Here is a 19,837-nt window from a genome sequence, read left to right as displayed (position 1 = left end):
TGCCAGAAACAGAGAAATATAATTGGAACTACCGTGTCTCTCGAGTGAAGTAATAGAAATTGATGAATCAAGACAGTAAAACTTTAGCATTTATAGATCAATTAATACCATTAACAAGACATAACGTATGAACTATTCGAGCAATCATTAGTTTATAAAAGGCACAAAAATATCTTGTTGGAAATCTCAAGTATTTAATGTGTCCATAAGAAATATAAAACAGCGTCATTTGAGCCCATACAATAAAGAGAGAGTTTTTCAACTTAACTATCTCAGTCCTCTATTAAATATATACCTTGAATTCAGGACCCTGCTTATCAAAATACCACAATCTCTTTTCACCGCCACAGGCATGGAAAATAGAAAAACATATGGCAACCTTATAGAGCTAGTAACGTAAAAGGTCGAGATACAACGTAACAGTAACAACAGCTAACAGGAGGTACTGCGCAGTAAAAGAATTTAATAGATTAATCCACAAATAACAAAAATTTTTCATTACACTGAAACCATACACATAATTAAATAGACATAGAATATCCCCTTCTAGTAGAAGTAAGACAACCTGTAGCGTTACAAGCACGTTTTGTTTTCACAAGATTGTACATGAAGTAGCACAGTACACTCACATTAATTCATGGGTCACATTGTCCAAATAGTGAAAGTGAAATAGTGAAAGACTTTCTAATAAAGACTTTCTATCTTCCAAATAGTGAAAGACTTTCTACAGCGAGTAGAAAGTGTTTCTATGCGCCCCTTCTGTTGGGCCAATTTGGATCAGGAGGACCCAAAGAAGGGTAAAAATTGTATCGCTATTTGAACAAAGTCCCACAGATTCCTCAGAGTGTACATGAACACAGCAATCATCTCCCTTACGGCAATAATGTCTTCACTAGAGCGCTCGGCACGCACGGACGGCCGCTCACTCGCTAACTAAACCTGAGGTAAAAACTTTGATCGGTCATCGACCCTAAATCTAAACAATAATAATTCCAAGAAGTAATTCACGATTTCTTATAACATTATCAAAGAATTTCATAGTATAAGCCCCTACACCGTGTTAAGTCCGTTAAAGAGATCTCTTGCGCTTAGGCGTGTGCCTGTATATAAACATCAAAAATTATTGTGTACGCCCCAAGTTACACTTAAATATATTTGAAACATAAAACACAGAACCTAGGTCCCAACGTAAAATTGTATATGTTATACATGGTCTAGCTAAGATATAATCGGTAACAATATACAAGTTTAAATAAGTTGTCTTATTGTTACAACATAAAATTCGTGATCGCTAATCAGAGCTCATGACAGCTGTAAAATATAATAAATTCAACTGATTCTGGGGTTGATCTGAACACGATACCTTTAGTTAATCATTATTGTAGATTTCACATTACACTCTTCAGTGAAAAATTACGAAGACAACATATAGATTCAATACATTTGTGATAACGCCAGCGTTACTGATTGGTCATTAATTTGGCTGCCTTGACTATGCAGGGCTGAAATGGACAGAGAACTGTAAACTATACGTAGAACTGTACAGAGAACTGTAAACTATATGTAGAACTGTACAGAGAACTGTAAAGGCCCGTTCACACTACGAGACTCTGCGCGACTGACGACTGAAAAACTGGCTTTTTCAGTCCAGACTGAGGCAGTCCGGGCCATCGACACGGTAAGAAAGATACCCTGAAATCTGGAGCAGGTGCCGAGGATTCATTTACACCGCGGTTGTGGTTAGGTTTTGCGTTTCATAACTGCTATTAGGTATATAGATAGCCGAAAACTTTTGAATTCAAACCATCTTTTTCGGCTTCAATCCAAAATCTTCAAGTTACTCGTTAGCACGATCCATCTCCAAAGGCAAACGAGTAACTGAAATGTCGCGCGCGGCAGAGTGGCAGCACTGCGATAGTCGTGAGTCTTGATCCCAGCACATGCGCGTAGTCTGAACGCTCACGCCAGTTTTGAGGCCCAGCCATGTGGCTTATTGGTCTCAGTCCAGTCTCGATCCTTCCGAATCAGTCCCGTAGTGTAAACGGGCCTTAAGATTGAGCCTACGTAGATAATATTAAAATAACCACGACGTATGTTATGCATGACAAAAATTTTATGATAACGGGGGGTCCAAGAGAGTCGTCGCTCAGTCGAATTCTTACTGTCACTTTTTCGAGACAAACTTCCATCACTTTACACGGTGTATACTAGCAATTTAATGAGGTACATGAATGCTTAATGAAATATGGCACCATATTGTATAAAGCGATACTATCACAACAAGAATTTCAGTTACCCATTTAAAATAGTAATAATATTTGAGCTTTCCTAACGAGCTCATCTAAAACTCATTAACAACGAAGCTTCTTCTCTTTAGCTGCAAAACTATTTATTTAAAACAACACTTTTTTAAACAAAACCTGAAGCATTATTTTGACGTAGTTATTTCATTCTTAGAAGAACACTGAATTCTAAAATTAAATAGACGATAATCAGAAATAGTCAATTGTAAGTTTAGCCATAACGTTCTATCTGACACTGAAAGAAACTATAGAAACTATATAAATAGAAGAAACTATATATAAATAGTTAGCCACAATTTTAGATTATATTTGGAAGAAATTTGAACTAAAGCTTTATTGCAATAAACGGATTTAAATACAGCCAATGATTACCGTAATGTCAGTGGTGCTATTTTGCTAATTATCATCATTATCGTTTTATGGAACAGTTGCCATAATAATTAGCTGCAATCGATGTGAGAAGTCAATTACCGCTAAAGAAGAATAATTAACTAATTAATGGTCTGTATAAAATCCATCGCTTGTGACAATAATTTGTATTCAAACTTACCAAGCACAGCTTCGCAAGGTGAAGGGACCTGAAGGCATTAAAATCGACCAATTTACTAGCAATGCGGAGCAGTTCACTACACATCGTTGCGGTTGAGAACCCAAGTGTTGTGAACATTAATAAGACTGAACTAAATAAAGTGAAGAGACATTTCTTCCCATATATTGGAAGTCTCAATTAAACAACCCAACGATCAGACCACAGAGCGTTAAATAAAGCTAGTCATTCAACACAATAAGACCTGACACGATCACAGAGTGAGGAGAAGCAGGCGACTTCGAGGGTAAAGCTCTTCAGGAGCCAAACTCTCCAGGAGCCAAACTCTTCAGGAGCCAAACTCTTCAGGAGCCAAACTCTTCAGGAGACAAACTCTTCAAGAGCTAAACTCTTCAGGAGCCAAACTCTTCAGGAGCCAAACTCTTCAGGAGCCAAACTCTTCAGGAGCCAAACTCTTCAAGAGCCAAACTCTTCAGGAGCCAAACTCTTCAGGAGCCAAACTCTTCAGGAGCCAAACTCGCGCGTGTCGTCTTCGATGGGCCGAAACTCGTACGAGCCACGACCGTCCATGTGGAAGTAATACTGCACGTGAAATAAGCAATCTCTTGTGATTTTTATATCCTTCTCTTAGCATAGAATAAACTTCCGGTCAAGTTAATGACCTCGTAGCACAAAATATCTGATTTATTGTGCCCTAGTTTGAATGCATTACTTGTTTCAACTTTGTGAGCTTCCTCATTTACAACTTGATGTTTTATCTTATGGAGAACGTTATTAGAACGTTCTAATAACGTTGCCGGGGAACGTTCTAAAAACGTTCCCGAGTGTAAACAAATCCGGACAACAGGAGAATAATATTACATAGTAAAGTGACAATGTAGCAGAGCTTCAGAGTTTAGCGACATTGCTGTAGTTTAACGGACCTGATGATGTTTCCAGAGGCTCTTCCTGTGGCTGACGGTGAAGAGCGTGATGCCGAGCTGCCTGCAGTGGCGGTACATGGCGTCCTCCACGTCCACGCTCACGGCGCTCGTGCACTCGTCCAGGATAGCGAACTGCGGCCGGTGGTAGAACACGCGCGCCATCTGTGCGCACAACTGATGTACATCATCTGTACACCCAACAACTGATGCTGTACATCATCTGTACACTCAACAACTGATGCTGTACATCATCTGTACACCCAACAACTGATGCTGTACATCATCTGTGCACCCAACAACTGATGTACATCATCTGAACACGCGCGCCATCTGTGCACACAACTGATGCTGTACATCATCTGAACACGCGCGCCATCTGTGCCAACAACTGATGTTGTACATCATCTGTACACCCAACAACTGATGTACATCATCTGTGCACCCAACAACTGATGCTGTACATCATCTGTGCACCCAACAACTGATGCTGTACATCATCTGTGCACCCAACAACTGATGTACATCATCTAAACACGCGCGCCATCTGTGCGCACAACTGATGTTGTACATCATCTGTGTCATCTGTACACCCAACAACTGATGCTGTACATCATCTGTACACCCAACAACTGATGCTGTACATCATCTGTACACCCAACAACTGATGCTGTACATCATCTGTGCACCCAACAACTGATGCTGTACATCATCTGTGCACCCAACAACTGATGCTGTACATCATTTGTACACTCAACAACTGATGCTGTACATCATTTGTACACTCAACAACTGATGCTGTACATCATCTGTACACCCAACAACTGATGCTGTACATCATCTTAAGGCTTTAAATCCCCTCGAGTAACAAGAATTTAGAGTAAGTTAAGGGTCATCAAAACAAGGTCATGGCAGAATCACCTAATCTTGTGATCAGATAAAATATTTATAGTCTTAGCATTTAATAATACTTGTAAGAACGCAACATCTGCAGCTGGATTGCCCGTATCACATTGTCGTGTTCACGTGAAAATGTTCACGATCTTATGAAAAAACCCTTACTATATACGAGCAGTTGAATGATTGGAATTTACAAAACGATTATCCCAGCGATCTGTACCACACAAACAACTGGTGGTTGTTTGGTTCATTGAAAAGTGTTGAAATTAGTTGTAAAGGACTAAGAAGAGCAGTTATAAATGTTTCATTTGATTAGGAATAATAATAAAGGTACAAAGGATGAACTGACAGCGATACGCTGCTTCTCGCCGCCGCTGAGGACGTCCATCCAGTCGGCGACGGCGTCCCAGCCGCCCTCGCGCTCCACGATGTGCGTGAGTTGCACGCGCGCCAGCAGCTCCAGCAGCTCGTCGTCAGGCACGACGCTCTCGATGTCGGGGTAGATCACCTGGGACACGTGAACAGTACAGTGATACTGGACACGTGAACATTACAGTGATGCTGGACACGTGAACATTACAGCGACACTCAAACATCACAGTCATGCTCAAACATCGCAGTGGTGCTAGACACTTGAACATCACAGTGATGCTGGACACTTGAACATCACAGTGATGCTGGACACTTGAACATTACAGTGATGCCTGGCACTCAAACATCAAGTAGATGTAAAGAGGCATGTATATTTGGTAACAGGCAAATGTAACCAATTAGAGATACTAATTAAACTCGGGACGAGACGATAGGAATCTGAAATAGGCAAGTAGAATGAAGTCGAGAAGAATCGAACAACTAAAGAAGAGGAGCGTAGCATCAAGTAGCACAAGAACACTGCAATGTACCCTACAAGTCAGAAAAATTGGCAGAAACAAATTCTCGAGTCGTAAGTAATTAGGATTTTTGACTAAGATACCAGAGTGTCAGCTCAAAAGCGAAGTGCAGAGACTGCGATGTAAGTAAGAAGAAACGAAATAAACATGAGAGATGCTGACCTGGTCGCGGAGAGTGCCTATGGTCATGTAGGGACGCTGCGGAATGTAGAAGAGGTTGCCTGCGCTGGGCTTCGTCACGGTGCCTCCAAAAACGGGCCACAACTGAAACAGAAAACTGCTTAGAATGATGTAGATGTAGTACTGATAGCGTAGAATTAGCAATATTGTTACAAGTAGTACTTAATAGGAACAGTAGTAGTAGTAAAAGGTTTTCTATCATTTCATTAAAACGTAATCTATATCACGTCGGATGATGTACAAACAAAATTAAAAGCGGATGTATAACAACAATATTATTGGCACAATAAAGCTGGTTCCGTTAGAATGATTTTAGTGAATTCGGTTTGCCGTGAGCTTTAAGAAGCAATGAGGGTTACCCAATTTACTCAAAGATTCCTTGAGCAATAATGACCAACAACAAATTATTTCTAAATCATCAAACCAATGGCTACCGAGGATTGAATCACCAGGACCGTGTCCAGTTGCTCAATATTTACCAGCGATTTTCGTACACGAGGTGTGAACAAATAAAAACTGTAAAAATACCACAGAAAACCTAACTAACAAGTGCAAAAAAATTATAAGAATTGAATACTTTATAAAACTTCACGACTAGAACTACATCATTTAATAGAACTCTTTTATGACCGGCTGAATCCAAATAAAGCAAGTTTGCACAAACCTCGCCCAGTATCCTGAAGAGGGAGGACTTGCCGCAGCCGTTGGGGCCGCACACAAGAACGTTGACGCCCGAGTGCACCTCGAAGGAGAGCTCGTCGATGAGCACGTCGCCGTTGGGCGTGGCCAGCGGCACGCGGTCAAACTTGATGAGGTTGTCCGCTATCACGACGCTGCCGCGGCCTACGAGAGCCCCGCTCACGCTGCCTGCACACAAGTCAATACAATGAGCCTTCATGAACTGTGCATGTAATTAATATGCACATTAAATTAATATTAATGTAATCGCGATGCGCAGCGTCGAGAACTCCTATAGATGGTTTAGACAAAAATAATATAAATAGTGCAAGATGAAACAAGTCATTAGCCTATCACAAACCCAAACTCTGCGTGTTGTAACTGAACAATTTAGTCTTACATTTGAGGAAACATTTTACGTGAAGGAGAAGTCTTTTTCATTCTCGATACTTATCAGATAACCATGCTTGTTGGAGGATGCGGACTTAAAAAATAGAATGTGCGTGAAAGTTTGAGGTTTAAGTCGGTTCAATAAAAAAAAAGAGAGGGCAGACCCTGGGCCACCATCGTCAAGAGCCCTGAAGGTACAGACCCTGGGCCACCATCGTCAAGAGCCCTGAAGGTACAGACCCTGGGCCACCATCGTCAAGAGCCCTGTAGGTACAGACCCTGGGCCACCATCGTCAAGAGCCCTGAAGGCACAGACCCTGGGCCACCATCGTCAAGAGCCCTGAAGGTACAGACCCTGTGCCACCACCGTCAAGAGCCCTGAAGGTACAGACCCTGGGCCACCATCGTCAAGAGCCCTGAAGGTACAGACCCTGTGCCACCACCGTCAAGAGCCCTGAAGGTACAGACCCTGGGCCACCATCGTCAAGAGCCCTGAAGGTACAGACCTTGTGCCACCACCGTCAAGAGCCCTGAAGGTACAGACCTTGTGCCACCATCGTCAAGAGCCCTGAAGGTACAGACCTTGTGCCACCACCGTCAAGAGCCCTGAAGGTACAGACCCTGTGCCACCATCGTCAAGAGCCCTGAAGGTACAGACCTTGTGCCACCATCGTCAAGAGCCCTGAAGGCACAGACCCTGAGCCACCATCGTCAAGAGCCCTGAAGGTACAGACCTTGTGCCACCATCGTCAAGAGCCCTGAAGGTACAGACCCTGTGCCTGTCTCTTATACACATCTAGATGTGTATAAGAGACAGGTGCCACCACCGTCAAGAGCCCAGAAGGTACAGACCCTGGGCCACCATGGTCCTGCTGTAGTTGCCGGAGTTGAGGTCGGCGAGGACGGTGCGCAGCTCCTCTACACGCGCCGTGTACCCCGCAAGTTTTGTGAGGTCACGCCCTGCCAGCACCACGCGGCCCACAGCCTGGGCCAGCCTCACCAGCATGCGGCCGCTCTTGTAGTAAAACTACCAACACGTACACGTTTGCATAAGGAACAGGTACAAACATGTACAAATTTACATAAGACACAGCTTTGTAAATGAATAATTAATTTAAACCATGCTGTAATATTGTAGTAAACCTACACACAGGAAAACACTTAGATAAGACGCAACTAAGTTAATGTTTTAGTTAAACTGCGGCCACGCATTCCAGTGCTGTTGCTCTGGTAGTAGAAATACCAACATGTTAAAATTTAGATAATAGAATTCTTTACTTGAAGTAGTAGTTAACTGTGGCCAAACATAGATAAACGTAGATAAAAAGTTAGCTCTACCTAAGTAGCAGTAGAACTGTACATTTTCAGTAGTACAGTCAAAAGAAAAACCAAAGGGAAGTTCATTTGGATGACAACGCTTGTGTTGGTTGCGGCAACATCATCCTGAGCCAAGTCCAATATTAAAATAGCAGTTTACGAATACGTCAAAACTAAATAAACTTATAGCACTGTAGTTTTGTAGCCTTTGGTTGCTTTGTTACCCTATAAAGTATTCTTCAGATACACATGTATCCTAAGGCGCTTGTAGGGAAATTAATTAGGCGGCATTAAGCGGACAAATTAGACTAAATTGTTAAGTAGTGTACAACAATAAAACAAATTTGATATAAACCAATTGGACTAAAATGTTAAGTAGTATACAACAATAAAACGCATTTAATATAAACCAACCTCCATCCTGTGCTTGTGGTCGCCCTGTGAGAGACTGGAGTTCACCAGGTAAGGGTAAGAAACAACACAGAATCCCACGCACGTCGCCATGTCTGCACGAACAAAAACTTCAATAAGACAAATTATTACATCAGAAACACGTAAACAAAAACTTCAATAAAGACAAATTATTTCATCAGAAAAACGTAAACAAAAACTTCAATAAAGACAAATCATCAGATACACGTACTAGAATTAGGTATGGAACATTACTATAATGCAACGTGCTGTGATGAAGATTTATTGTTGATTAATTAGTAACAAAATATTTTCAAAATGGCGTTAAAAACTCACACTTCGCAATAATGTTGTCTACAAACCCCATGGTGAAACGGAAGCTGATTGCACTCTGCAGATGCTCGATCTGCCAAGTTTCAAGAATATTTGCGTTTGAAAAGATGGTGCAACAAAATTCGCTATCTTAATAAAGTATTTCACAAGTAATGAATTGAAAATTATATATTAACCTTCATGAAAGTTCATAGCATTAATCACTCATTATCAAAGTAACTTCTTGGAGTGCATAAGATAAGAAGAACGTTGGTAAAACTATTCAACTGGCGGAAAACGCATACCGTACAGGAAGAAACACAGCTTGAAATACGAATGAACTTTGCGGAACGAAAATAATCTCAAAATATCTACGCAGCTCTTTTAGGGTATTCAAATATGAACAAGAATAATCTCAAAATATCTTACAAGTCTAGATAGAGCGGCGTCAATGGTAGTCTTCTCCCTGCGGTTGCCGTTGTAGAAGGCGATCTCCTCGCAGTTGGTGATGAGGCGCGAGTTGACGTAGCGCAGCTCGCCCTCCAGCCGCTGCTCCTCCGCCGTGAGTCGCGACAACGGACGGCGCAGGCGAGTTAGCACTGAGCCGGAGAACACTAGGTATGCCAGCATCACTGCAGGGGCCTGTCCAAACAACCAAAGGAGGGTTAGCACTGAGCCGGAGAACACCAGATATGCCAGCATCACTGCCAGGGCCTGCCGAAAAAAAACAGGAATTACAGTACAAGAAAATTAGTACACAGGGTCGCCTAAGAGGGTTAGCACTGAGCCGGAGAACACTGGATATGCCAGCAGAAAAAAAAATAAGAAAACAAGAATTAACAGTGTAAGAAAATTTAGAGGCAAGGTTGCCTGAGCTATTATGCAGGCAACGTAAAGGCGGACCGCCTCAAAATAGATGGCATAAGCATTGAGTTTGATGCAACTTGAAAGCCACAAAACATTGGTGACACTCAACAAGTTCATCGAGGGAAACATTTGAGAGATTAAAATTTGAGTGAAGTGAATAAGAATGATTCATCATATGCCTAATTTTACAATTTTCAATCTATATTATCCAATCCACAACAATAAGCGAAGAATTAAATCAAAATCACATTCAATAGTTTTCAGCTTTTTGGACACGAATAAACAATGCTTGAACAAAAAAATTTCAGAACATTAAAGATCATCAATAATGTTTTTAGTCCCCAAGCAAACAAACCACACTGTTCATTATTTTAACAATTTATTGTACTTGTGGATGATATATGCACGGTTGCACTTCAATGACGTCTAGGGTTTTTGAATATGAAATTGCCTCATGGTAATGCCTACAGAATCCTGCCTAGTGTTTTAGCTTGGCGATGTTGAGGTTGGATAAGGAAGGCAGTTTCATTGTATTTCACTGTAGCTGAGGCACTGTGTTGCATTTCACTGTAGCTGAGGCACTGTGTTGCATTTCACTGTAGCTGAGGCACTGTGTTGCATTTCACTGTACTATACAACAACATGCACCACGTCAGGGCGACCAAGCTGTCGTGAGAGACTCTGTCTCTCACACCCAGTGCCCGGGTTTGAGTCCCACTGAGGACAAGTTCTACCGGGAAGCTCAGCTCATGGTCAACTCAGCCATTCATCCAACTCTGGTTGATAAACGAGTACCTGGCTTGTCCAAGGTGTTGTGTAATGCAATCAAATGGTTCTGGCGGGTCAGCGAGCTAGTGATGGTCGTAGAACTACCAGTGGTACCGAGTGCCCGGAAAAATTCACCTATCACCCCCCCTCCCTAGTCGCCACTACCAGGATGGGCAATTACAACAACAAGCTGTCGTTGCATTAAGACATAGCATGAGCCTTAAAACACTCAGGGTGAGGCTGTTAAGCCATCTTTTGGTTTGGGACGCATCTGTCGGGATCGTGGATACCACAAGATCTCGTACTCAGGCCCTTAATTAACTTACCGTAAGTCATGTTTCTCATTGAGCCGGTGTACACGCTCTATGTTTCAAATGTTCTCCCTGGCACGATGATAATAGTGATAATATGATATTACTCAGTAGATCATCACCATGACGGACGAAGTTGCTCCGCGTTTACACCCACAAGTACCTGGGCCCCGATGGTCTGAGTGAGTTTGTGGACATAAATGGCGATGTCGAGGATGGGTTTACTGATGTTAGAGTACAAGTCCACAACTGAGTCGCAGAACTTGTCCACATCTTGCGTCAGCAGCTGGTCCGCATTGGTGATGCGGTTGTCAAGGTTGTTCATTTTGTAGTATGTGAACCCTCTGAAATGTACCATCTTTAATTTATACCAATATATTTATGTTTATTGAAGCGTGAATATATTGGTATATTTTATAATATATCGAAGCATGTATTTTTTGAAGCATGTGTTATTTATTGAAGCACCACATAATATATAAACAAACAATTTGACTCTAGCATCTTTGCAAATCATTGGACTATGTACAAAAACTATGGGAAATATTGGTTATGCTCAAAACTTTCAATCTGCTGCTAATGTTTACTGTTTTTCTTCAATCTTTGAGCAATGAAAGCTTATGAGAGCTTAAACTCAAGATACCTGTCAGAGAGTATAATGGTTTTTAAAACTGATCACAATTACTTGAGGTAATTAATGTACAGATGGCTGGAGAGACGAGCACGAAATCTCAGTTTCAAGGAGCTCAGCCCAAACTTGAGGAGGTTGTTGACCAGAGAAATCTGCAAGCAAGTCCGGCGGGAGGAGTAACATGCATTATAAAATTATCTTTAATTAACTCATTTCTAGACATGATAAATAACATAACAAAAACACAAACATGCACAAAAATTGCTTCTCAATGAATACTAAAGCAAGTTGCAAATTCAATATATTTGGAGCAAGAAAGTACATCTGTTTTGTTGAGATGAAAAGTGATTCTTTAATCCAGGCACGTAGTAGACTGCACAAAATAGTGCCATAGATAATTATAAGTATTTTATAAGTAATTATAAGTCTCCTAAGACTTCACATATTATCTCCTCACCGTAGGCATGGCAAGGAACAAGTCAACCAAGTACTTGATGAATGTCTGGCGGTTTTTCGATATGATGGCACTGAAAAGATCAACATTAATAAATTAATATAGATCAAACTAAAATTCTCAATTTGACCAACATTCTAAAATAACATTGTTTAAAAATATGTGAGCTAAACTCAAAATTCAATATTTAATTCAGTAGAATGTACATTTTTAGAAAGTAATAATGGTGAAAAAGTAACCTCACTGTAAATTCATCAGTCAATTTTTCCCACATTACATGTTATTGTTTAGCACATTTATTTAGTAAGGTAAACATAACAATGAGGAACAGTTAAAAAAAACTCTTTTGTTGCCATTAAAATTTGGTAGTCTATATATTTTAACAAATCCACTTCATCCCAGAAAGATAGCAAATTAGATACAAATAAAAACTGAAGGTATGATATTTGAATAAAATTCATTGAATTTAGAAGAAAATTCCATCACTGGTTTAAGTCAAGCTGGGGAATGTATAAGCCACAATGAATGAAATCTGACCAGGAGAAATTAGCCAATCATAGTACATAACAGTGAAAGGGCCATTCACTTGTGAAGACAATGGCAGCTGCCACACAAACCTCTCAATGAGGGTGCCATTATTGATCATCCAGATGTCACAAATGCTCAAGACAATGGCAGCTGCCTCACAAACCTCTCAATGAGGGTGCCATTATTGATCATCCAGATGTCACAAATGCTCCTCAAGACGAGCATGAGCGCAATGAGTGCCATGTAGCCGCTCTCTTTACTGACAGGCCCGGGCACCAGAACACGCAGCAGTTTACGGAGGGAGCTGAAGAATTTCCCATCAACCTGAACACAACAGAAGAGAAAGATCAATTCTTTTACATGTTATGTTAATAGAAAATTTAGCATAGAGCCAAATAACTGTCATATACATAAAAATTTTGATGTGTTTGAAATAGTCCAAAAGTTTAACCATTTGGAATATTTCAATTGAATGTTTAGCAATTATTATTTTCAACTGAATGTTTTCAGCATTTCTTGATTTTGCTGGTTCTTGATTTTTGATGGTTGAGAATTCCTTTACTTATGTTTTGTGTGTATTTCTTATTAGAGTATTCTAGGGTTTTATTCTTCATCATTATTGATTGCTATGTTTTTTTTTAATTGTAATGCTTTTTGTCATACATATATTTCATAACATGAATGGAAATGAACATAATTTAAATTTGATATTTAGTTGCAATGGCAATAAAGGTTCATGTTAAGTGTCAAGTGACATTTGGAGACACTAGGCAACACTTTACTGATTAGTATTACTTCCATTGACACAACATTCCATGGGCCTCTTATATTTTTGTAGAAACTTCAAAATTTCAAAGCTCTACATTCATAACACATGATTTTAACCTTAAAATCTCTAAACCATGCTCCTGATCCTGAACAATGTTTCAAGGACTCAAACAATTTAGTTTGGTAATAGGCAAAATATTTTCAAACTTTATTTACATCAACTATTTCATGGAACACATATTACCCACCACCAAAATATTGGTACTTATATACCTAATCGAAATTCTTACAATTACCAAGGTAATGATAAGAAAGTAGATTCTTTAATAGCCACCAACAAACAATTGAGCAAAATTTCTGCCTTTCTTGCATGAGACACCAGGCCAACACTCCTCACTTTCTTGCGTGANTATAAGAGACAGGGCCAACACTCCTCACTTTCTTGCATGAGACACCAGGCCAACACTCCTCACTTTCTTGCAAGAGACACCAGGCCAACACTCCTCACTTTCTTGCGTGAGACACCAGGCCAACACTCCTCACATTCTTGCTTGAGACACCAGCCCAACACTCCTCACTTTCTTGTGTGAGACACCAGGCCCAACACTCCTCACTCATACAAAAAGCAAGCCACCATTTCATGGTCCACATGACTATATAATTTTTCACTCAACATTCACCCAATTTGACAGCTTATTCTTTACCAATTACTAAACTCTAAGTTAAAAATAGGGAGAACACAAAATTCTTCATTTACAGTAGATTCTCATAGAAAAAAGATGGCAATATACAGTTATATGAGCCCACCTACAGTGATATTTTGTAATTTTATAAGAACCATTGAAATTTTTTGAACGCTTCATATGACTACCGTCAAGTAGGGTGATTTCAGCTACCAGGGGTGACCTCAGCCAGCACTACAACAGAAACAAATGGCAGAAAAACAGAATAATAAACGTTGGCCAAAGTCACCCCAGTCACTTTGGAAAACGCTTATTTATTTTTTTGCTGGCACGCATTTCCGTTGCAGTGCTGGCCGAAGTCACTCATGGTGGCCAAAATCACCCCACTTGACAGTAATACAAGAAAGAAGATTAGTCAAATTTTACTTTGGGACTTTGTATGGTGTTTTGTAATAAAGAAGTAAAGTTATCAAATGCACATCAGAAGAAGGGTTAATAAAATAGGGTTTTTCTAAGATACCAATACTTACAATGTACTATATAATATGTTTCAAATTTGGTAAAATATTTATAGTTAGCTGTGTCACTTCAATCACGCACCATTAGTACTTGAATATGAAAATATTATGAATGCATATTCATGAAACATTGAGTTGATGATTGAAAGAAACTGAAAGCAAGACTTACTCATGATATTATTCTTACCTGAATTTTATTTGTGGTGCCATTCTTTTCTTGACCAATTACAAGCTCCAACTTCTTTTTTGATTTAGATCTAAGAAATCGAGATAGATTAAAATATGCTTCAGAATAATGCAAATAAATAGGTTTAAAACAAGGAGTATAGTCTAAAATAAACAATTTCATCTCTTTAAAATTTTCTATATTTCAACTCATCTTTTCAGTAAGTCATTCTTATGGATAAATTAAATGAATTGACATATTTTACTTGCAAATTTGATGCAAATGTCTTGATGTATCAGTGCCATTATCACAAACAACAAAATGCCATTTTACACCATGAGATAAAGATAAATTCTTATGCTTTGGTAGTAGGTAAATCATGTTTCATGTTCGTTTGTCCGTCCGTCTGTATGTCTCTGTCCGTCTGTCTGTCCAACCCTGACTTTGTTTTTGTCGACAAGAAAATGCACTCTCTGTCACTTACTGCAGTGAGTGCTGAGTTATATTTTTTTCAACTTGAGGACAGGTTAACCTAAATAATTCCTTCAGATAGATAGATATATATGCACTGTCAAGTCTTCCTATTCAATTTTAGTAACAACAATATCAAATTGAACCAACACTTGAAACAGACCAAGCCAGAAATATATTAAATTGGCAAACTTCGTTTCATTGAACTGGATATAATTTTTTATGGTTTTGTAAACTTTGTCCGAGAAAATGATGTACTGCATTCAAGTAGCTAACAGCTTCTGAAACCCAAATTTCATGCAAGATGGAAATTGCAGTTTTGCATGCTTCACTTACCTAGATTTCAGCCAAAGTGCCGAGTTCAGCCAAATAAGTAATGATGTACAAGATGTGAGACAAAATATCTTGGTGTCATTTTGATTCTGTAAAAATTTACTTAAACCCTGAGCCATTGTTGGAACCAAACCTAATGATCAAGCCTACCTGCAGGCTGCAAAGAGGCATGGGAAAATTATAAAGAAACATTTCTCTGACAGTCTGACAAATGACAATAATAGATTTTTCTCATAAATATTTATGCAATAGAAATTAGGGATAGGGACAACTTGATTTTTTCCTGAACCTCTTTGTTTTTCATTAGGATGCCAGAACAATCCAAAAGGCACACATATACATTATAGGAACATCTTTTAAGTTTCATTTTCAGCACAACAATGGCTGGTAACTGGGCAGTGGGCACTGGGCAGACTTGGCAGAGCCTTGCTTGAAATTCATCTGTAAGCCTACTCCCTTACCTAATAGGCTAACATAGTGGCAAAGCAGAGAGGTTTTTAGACTCTTCCAAGTTCAATTTGAGTCCTATAAGTAGACCAGCAAACCTATCATGGATACCAGGCTACCAGCATCATCATACATAAGATATTGGTTCAAATCTCAAATAAATGAGGAAATTTAAACTGAATTGATTCAAAAAAATTGATAGTTTGCCACTTTGCCTAATAAACATTGTCTAATCTAGACAGTAGAAAAAATGATGATATTTAGCCCAATGTTTGAGAACATGGCCATAAATAGGTATGTGCACAAAGTACGCTTGAATGTAAACAATGCTGGCAAAATGGTGGACAGCCACTTTCCGCATCGGCGCGCGTAAGGTATTTAATTTTGAAAGTCCCGCCAAAATGTTAGCTTAATTTGATTGTTTTTTGTTTGGAAACGAACTAAAAAAACTTGAACTATGACGACATCATTTTTTTTTTTTTTTAATGTCTATCAAGTACCTGCTTAGCTGGGATGTGCAAGAGGTAACATTTGGGCAGGAAATAAACATGGATATCGTATTTTGAAATTAATGAAAGATAATTTGAAATCAAGATTATAGTTTTTAGAGCATGCTCTCGAAATTTCAGATGAGTTTATTTAGGTTCTATTGACCGTAATAGCCTAATAGGTAGAACGATGCTACATATTTGCGGCTGCCATTTAATGATCGGTTAACGGCTTTGACTCTAGATACCCATACTATTGTACAAATATTGTGGTAGACACATCATAAAGATGTTTCAATGCAAGGATTCTTATTTAAAGGATAATAAATTGATTCATAATTGTTTACTTCAACCTATAGATAAAATGAACATCATTCAATATATTTTAATTGCTTCTCATGAATTGGCATTAAAATATTCATTTTGAAATCAACCATGTCAGAGTAACGAAATAATTTGTTCACGTTTTAGGCTTCCAAAAATATTTCAAACCTCTATCAAAAATATCATAATTAATCATTCTCTTGCATTGAGCATGTGAACGTTATGCCTCATGCTGCCGCATCCGCGATTATCATTCGTTTCTGTCAGTTGCATGCCGGGAGCCTGCTTTCGTTGCTCTATATGTAGTCTCGCTCCCATGAATTGCGTGTTTAGTGTGTGTATCATGGAAAAGTTCTTTGCTGTCACATTAAGAGACAAATCTTTAACGAACTATTACTTTTTATAATTTTAATTGTTGAGTGCAAGCTGCCCTGCAGACACACAACATTTCCAAGTGAAGTGATTACTTTATAGAAACTTTTTATACCTTTACCTATACGTGTTTAAGCCTATAAGAAGTTTATTTTTTTGCCTCAAATAATGTTGTATCGAAAAACTGGTCTAGGTGTAGCAAAAATAATATATGAACTGTAAATTTTAGAATTCCATCCTGGTTCGGCAGGAGCGGCTCACTTTCTGTGTGCCTACAGCCAGCAAAGCGGACGCTAAACTTATACTCTCCACTTTTGATATGCTGCTGCTGTATAATCACGTACAGGGGGGTTTGAGGTCAAAGTTTTCACTCGAGCCATTTTTCCCAGGAGCTCAACCGTTAGAATCTCATGAAAATTGGCACAGGCACGTACGCATATTTTTTCTACCAAACGTTCTTGTCGGATTTCTGAAATTCCCACTCCTTCCCCCCCAAAATCCCCCAAAAAGGGGAAAATTTGGTCAAAAAATTACCTAAAATGAGAAATCGGAACCGATCATAGCTCGAAAAGTTGCAAACTCGGAGCAATGCGGTTCATTTCAAACGAAAGGTAAAGGATTGGAATGTGTTTGGGATTTCGAACGATTTTTTGTCGGGTCAAAACTTCATCCCTAAATTGGGGGTCAAAGTTGACCCTGAAAAAATTGTTTTCGGCCATTTTTCGGTGGTTTTTCAACTCTCGCGGCCAAACCGTAAACATTTTTGCCATAGTAGAAGCGGGAAAAAGATGCGTCTTGTTGAGACAAACACACTGGTGAAAACGGATTTTGAAAAAGTTCAAAACACACAAAGTTGTGAGCAAAACTTTGATCAACTTTGATCAACTTTTTACCAACTTTTTCACTTTTCTCTTCACAACTCTACGGAAAAATTTTGTATATTTTTTCAACAACCCTAACAATAAAGAAAAAGTCTTTGCCTTTAATTTGGACCCTGTTTCATGATCCTAGCTTCCATATTAAATTTATATATTTATACTAAATTGAAGTCCACCACTGCGTCCAATACAGATTTTTCGTAGGGGATTATTCTTAACTGCGATTTTTTGCTTTTTCAATGTCTTTTAACTGTGTTTTTTTGCAACCATCGACTAGGTATTTAAACTTTTTGCACTGTTTACTTTGATAGAAGAAAACCGACACCCAGGTTATTGATGTTTGGAGTATTTAGGCCGGAGTTCGCATTTCCAACACGTTCAGTGTGTGTTGGAAATGCGAACTCCGGCCACAATCATGCACGGAATCGAAAAAGAACAGATAGGAAATTAAACATGTCGTAAAATATACGTCATTTGCTGAGGTTAGGTTCAAGCCAGGAACAAGTTCCTATCACTATGGCGACAATCACATAGGGTGGTTAAGTTAGGGTTGATTAGGGTACGGCAAAGTTAGTTCAGGTTAGGTTAGACTAGGTTAGGATAGGTTACGTTAGGTTAGGTTGTGTTGGGTTAGGTAAGGTTAGGCAAGGTACGGTTAGGTGAAGTAAGGTTAAGTGAGGTAAGACTAGGTTAGGACAGGTTAGGATATGTCAGGCTGTGTTCAGTTCGGTTAGGTTATGTTAGGGTTTTTTGGCTAGGTAAAACTAATGTAAGATTGTTTTAAACACTAATGATACACACAGGAAAAGGCCACAATTGGGGGATTGCTGTGTGTCGTAGGAAATGTGTGGCAAGAAGAAGAAGAGAGAAAAAGAAAAAAAAAGAAAAAAAAGTTTAGCGGCTGATCTGGTTAGAATAGATAGCCTACAACATGAGCTTTCCAATGGTACTAAAAACTTTGAAATTGGCTCATAGGAAACCTACAAATGATAGTTTTTCCAAAAAAAAGTGACAGAAGTTGGTCCATTTTTGGGGTGAAATAGAAAATAGGAAAAAATTCATATCTTTTTCATTTTTCGACCTACTTCACTCATACTTATATGATATTTTTCTAAATTTTTTTCTCTTTTCAGTGGTGTAATTTTCATTACGATAAAAGGAAAAAAAATTTTTGTGCACATACCTACCATAAATGACCCTTATTTTTTCATTTATCCTCTTCACTCCCAGCTATGATTGATTTTTTTTTAATTTTTTAAACACATTATAACTCACTTAGTCTCACAATGAGTATTGAGTATGATGCAGTAATTGCAGTTGCAGTTACTTACATGTTTTATTGCACAAGGTAAATGGTCTTAGAAGAGTAAAAATACTATTAATAAGATATTTAGATAACAATTTGATTGCTTCGGTCAAAGCATAGTGGCAAACCAGGGCTTTTTTAGAATCAGTTCATTTTTAATTTCCTCATTTACTCAAGATTTAAACCAATTTCTTAAGTATGATAATGCTGGTATCCAGGATACTTTACTTGTCTACCAATAGGACTCAAAAATGAACTTGAGGGAGAGTCTAAAAAACTCTCTGCTTTGCCACTATGGGTCAAAGTAAAGCTAAACAACACCTCCACTTGAGGCTCCACACACTTGTCAAATGGTGTATAACTGATAGCCTACCCTGAGGCCTGAGCACGGGCCGGGCCTGCACGGCCGTGAGGGCTGACGTCTGACGACCATCGCTCCAACTCCAAGTGCCGTGATTTTATTGATAGAATGATAGGGCAAGATATCGAATTGTTCGATCGAAAATTTTTTACTTTTCTGAGACCCTCATGTGCTAGACATACGAAAATTTTCTAAGTAAATTTGGAATTTGCCATGTAAATTTTCAAGTTTCTCGACGTTTCAGATGATTTGCAGCTGATTATTTTTTGTGAGCGGGTTTTTTGTTCCGGCGGATCAGTCCGGGTCCGGGTCAAT

General features: G+C 39.0%; 1 protein-coding gene across 3 annotated transcripts; it reads right to left on the bottom strand.

Annotated features, from left to right (window-relative positions):
• Positions 1 to 2,074: 2,074 nt before the first annotated feature.
• On the bottom strand, positions 2,075 to 15,504 carry LOC108682767 (ATP-binding cassette sub-family D member 3). 3 transcript variants are annotated; one of them, XM_047880495.1, is made up of 15 exons: positions 15,350 to 15,504; positions 14,564 to 14,633; positions 12,571 to 12,731; positions 11,883 to 11,952; positions 11,480 to 11,577; positions 10,958 to 11,138; positions 9,278 to 9,490; positions 8,873 to 8,942; positions 8,540 to 8,631; positions 7,661 to 7,835; positions 6,405 to 6,607; positions 5,723 to 5,824; positions 5,020 to 5,205; positions 3,774 to 3,935; positions 2,075 to 3,432 (listed from the first exon to the last, which is right to left on the bottom strand). In XM_047880495.1, exons 1-15 carry the CDS (start codon positions 15,463 to 15,465, stop codon positions 3,355 to 3,357), a joined length of 1,977 nt encoding a protein of 658 aa, XP_047736451.1. In that variant the 5' UTR covers positions 15,466 to 15,504; the 3' UTR covers positions 2,075 to 3,354. The 3 variants fall into 3 exon arrangements, with proteins under 3 accessions (XP_047736451.1, XP_018027493.1, XP_047736452.1); XM_018172004.1 differs by having other exon boundaries at positions 5,020 to 5,178; XM_047880496.1 differs by lacking the exons at positions 12,571 to 12,731; positions 14,564 to 14,633; positions 15,350 to 15,504 and adding an exon at positions 12,497 to 12,543.
• Positions 15,505 to 19,837: the final 4,333 nt, after the last annotated feature.

The sequence above is a fragment of the Hyalella azteca genome, unplaced genomic scaffold (genome assembly GCF_000764305.2).
Source record: "Hyalella azteca isolate HAZT.00-mixed unplaced genomic scaffold, Hazt_2.0.2 contig5479, whole genome shotgun sequence".
Taxonomy (NCBI): Eukaryota; Metazoa; Arthropoda; class Malacostraca; order Amphipoda; family Hyalellidae; genus Hyalella; species Hyalella azteca.
The sequence above is the reverse complement of the archived record's forward strand: the minus strand, read 5'-3'. Positions and strand labels throughout refer to the sequence as shown.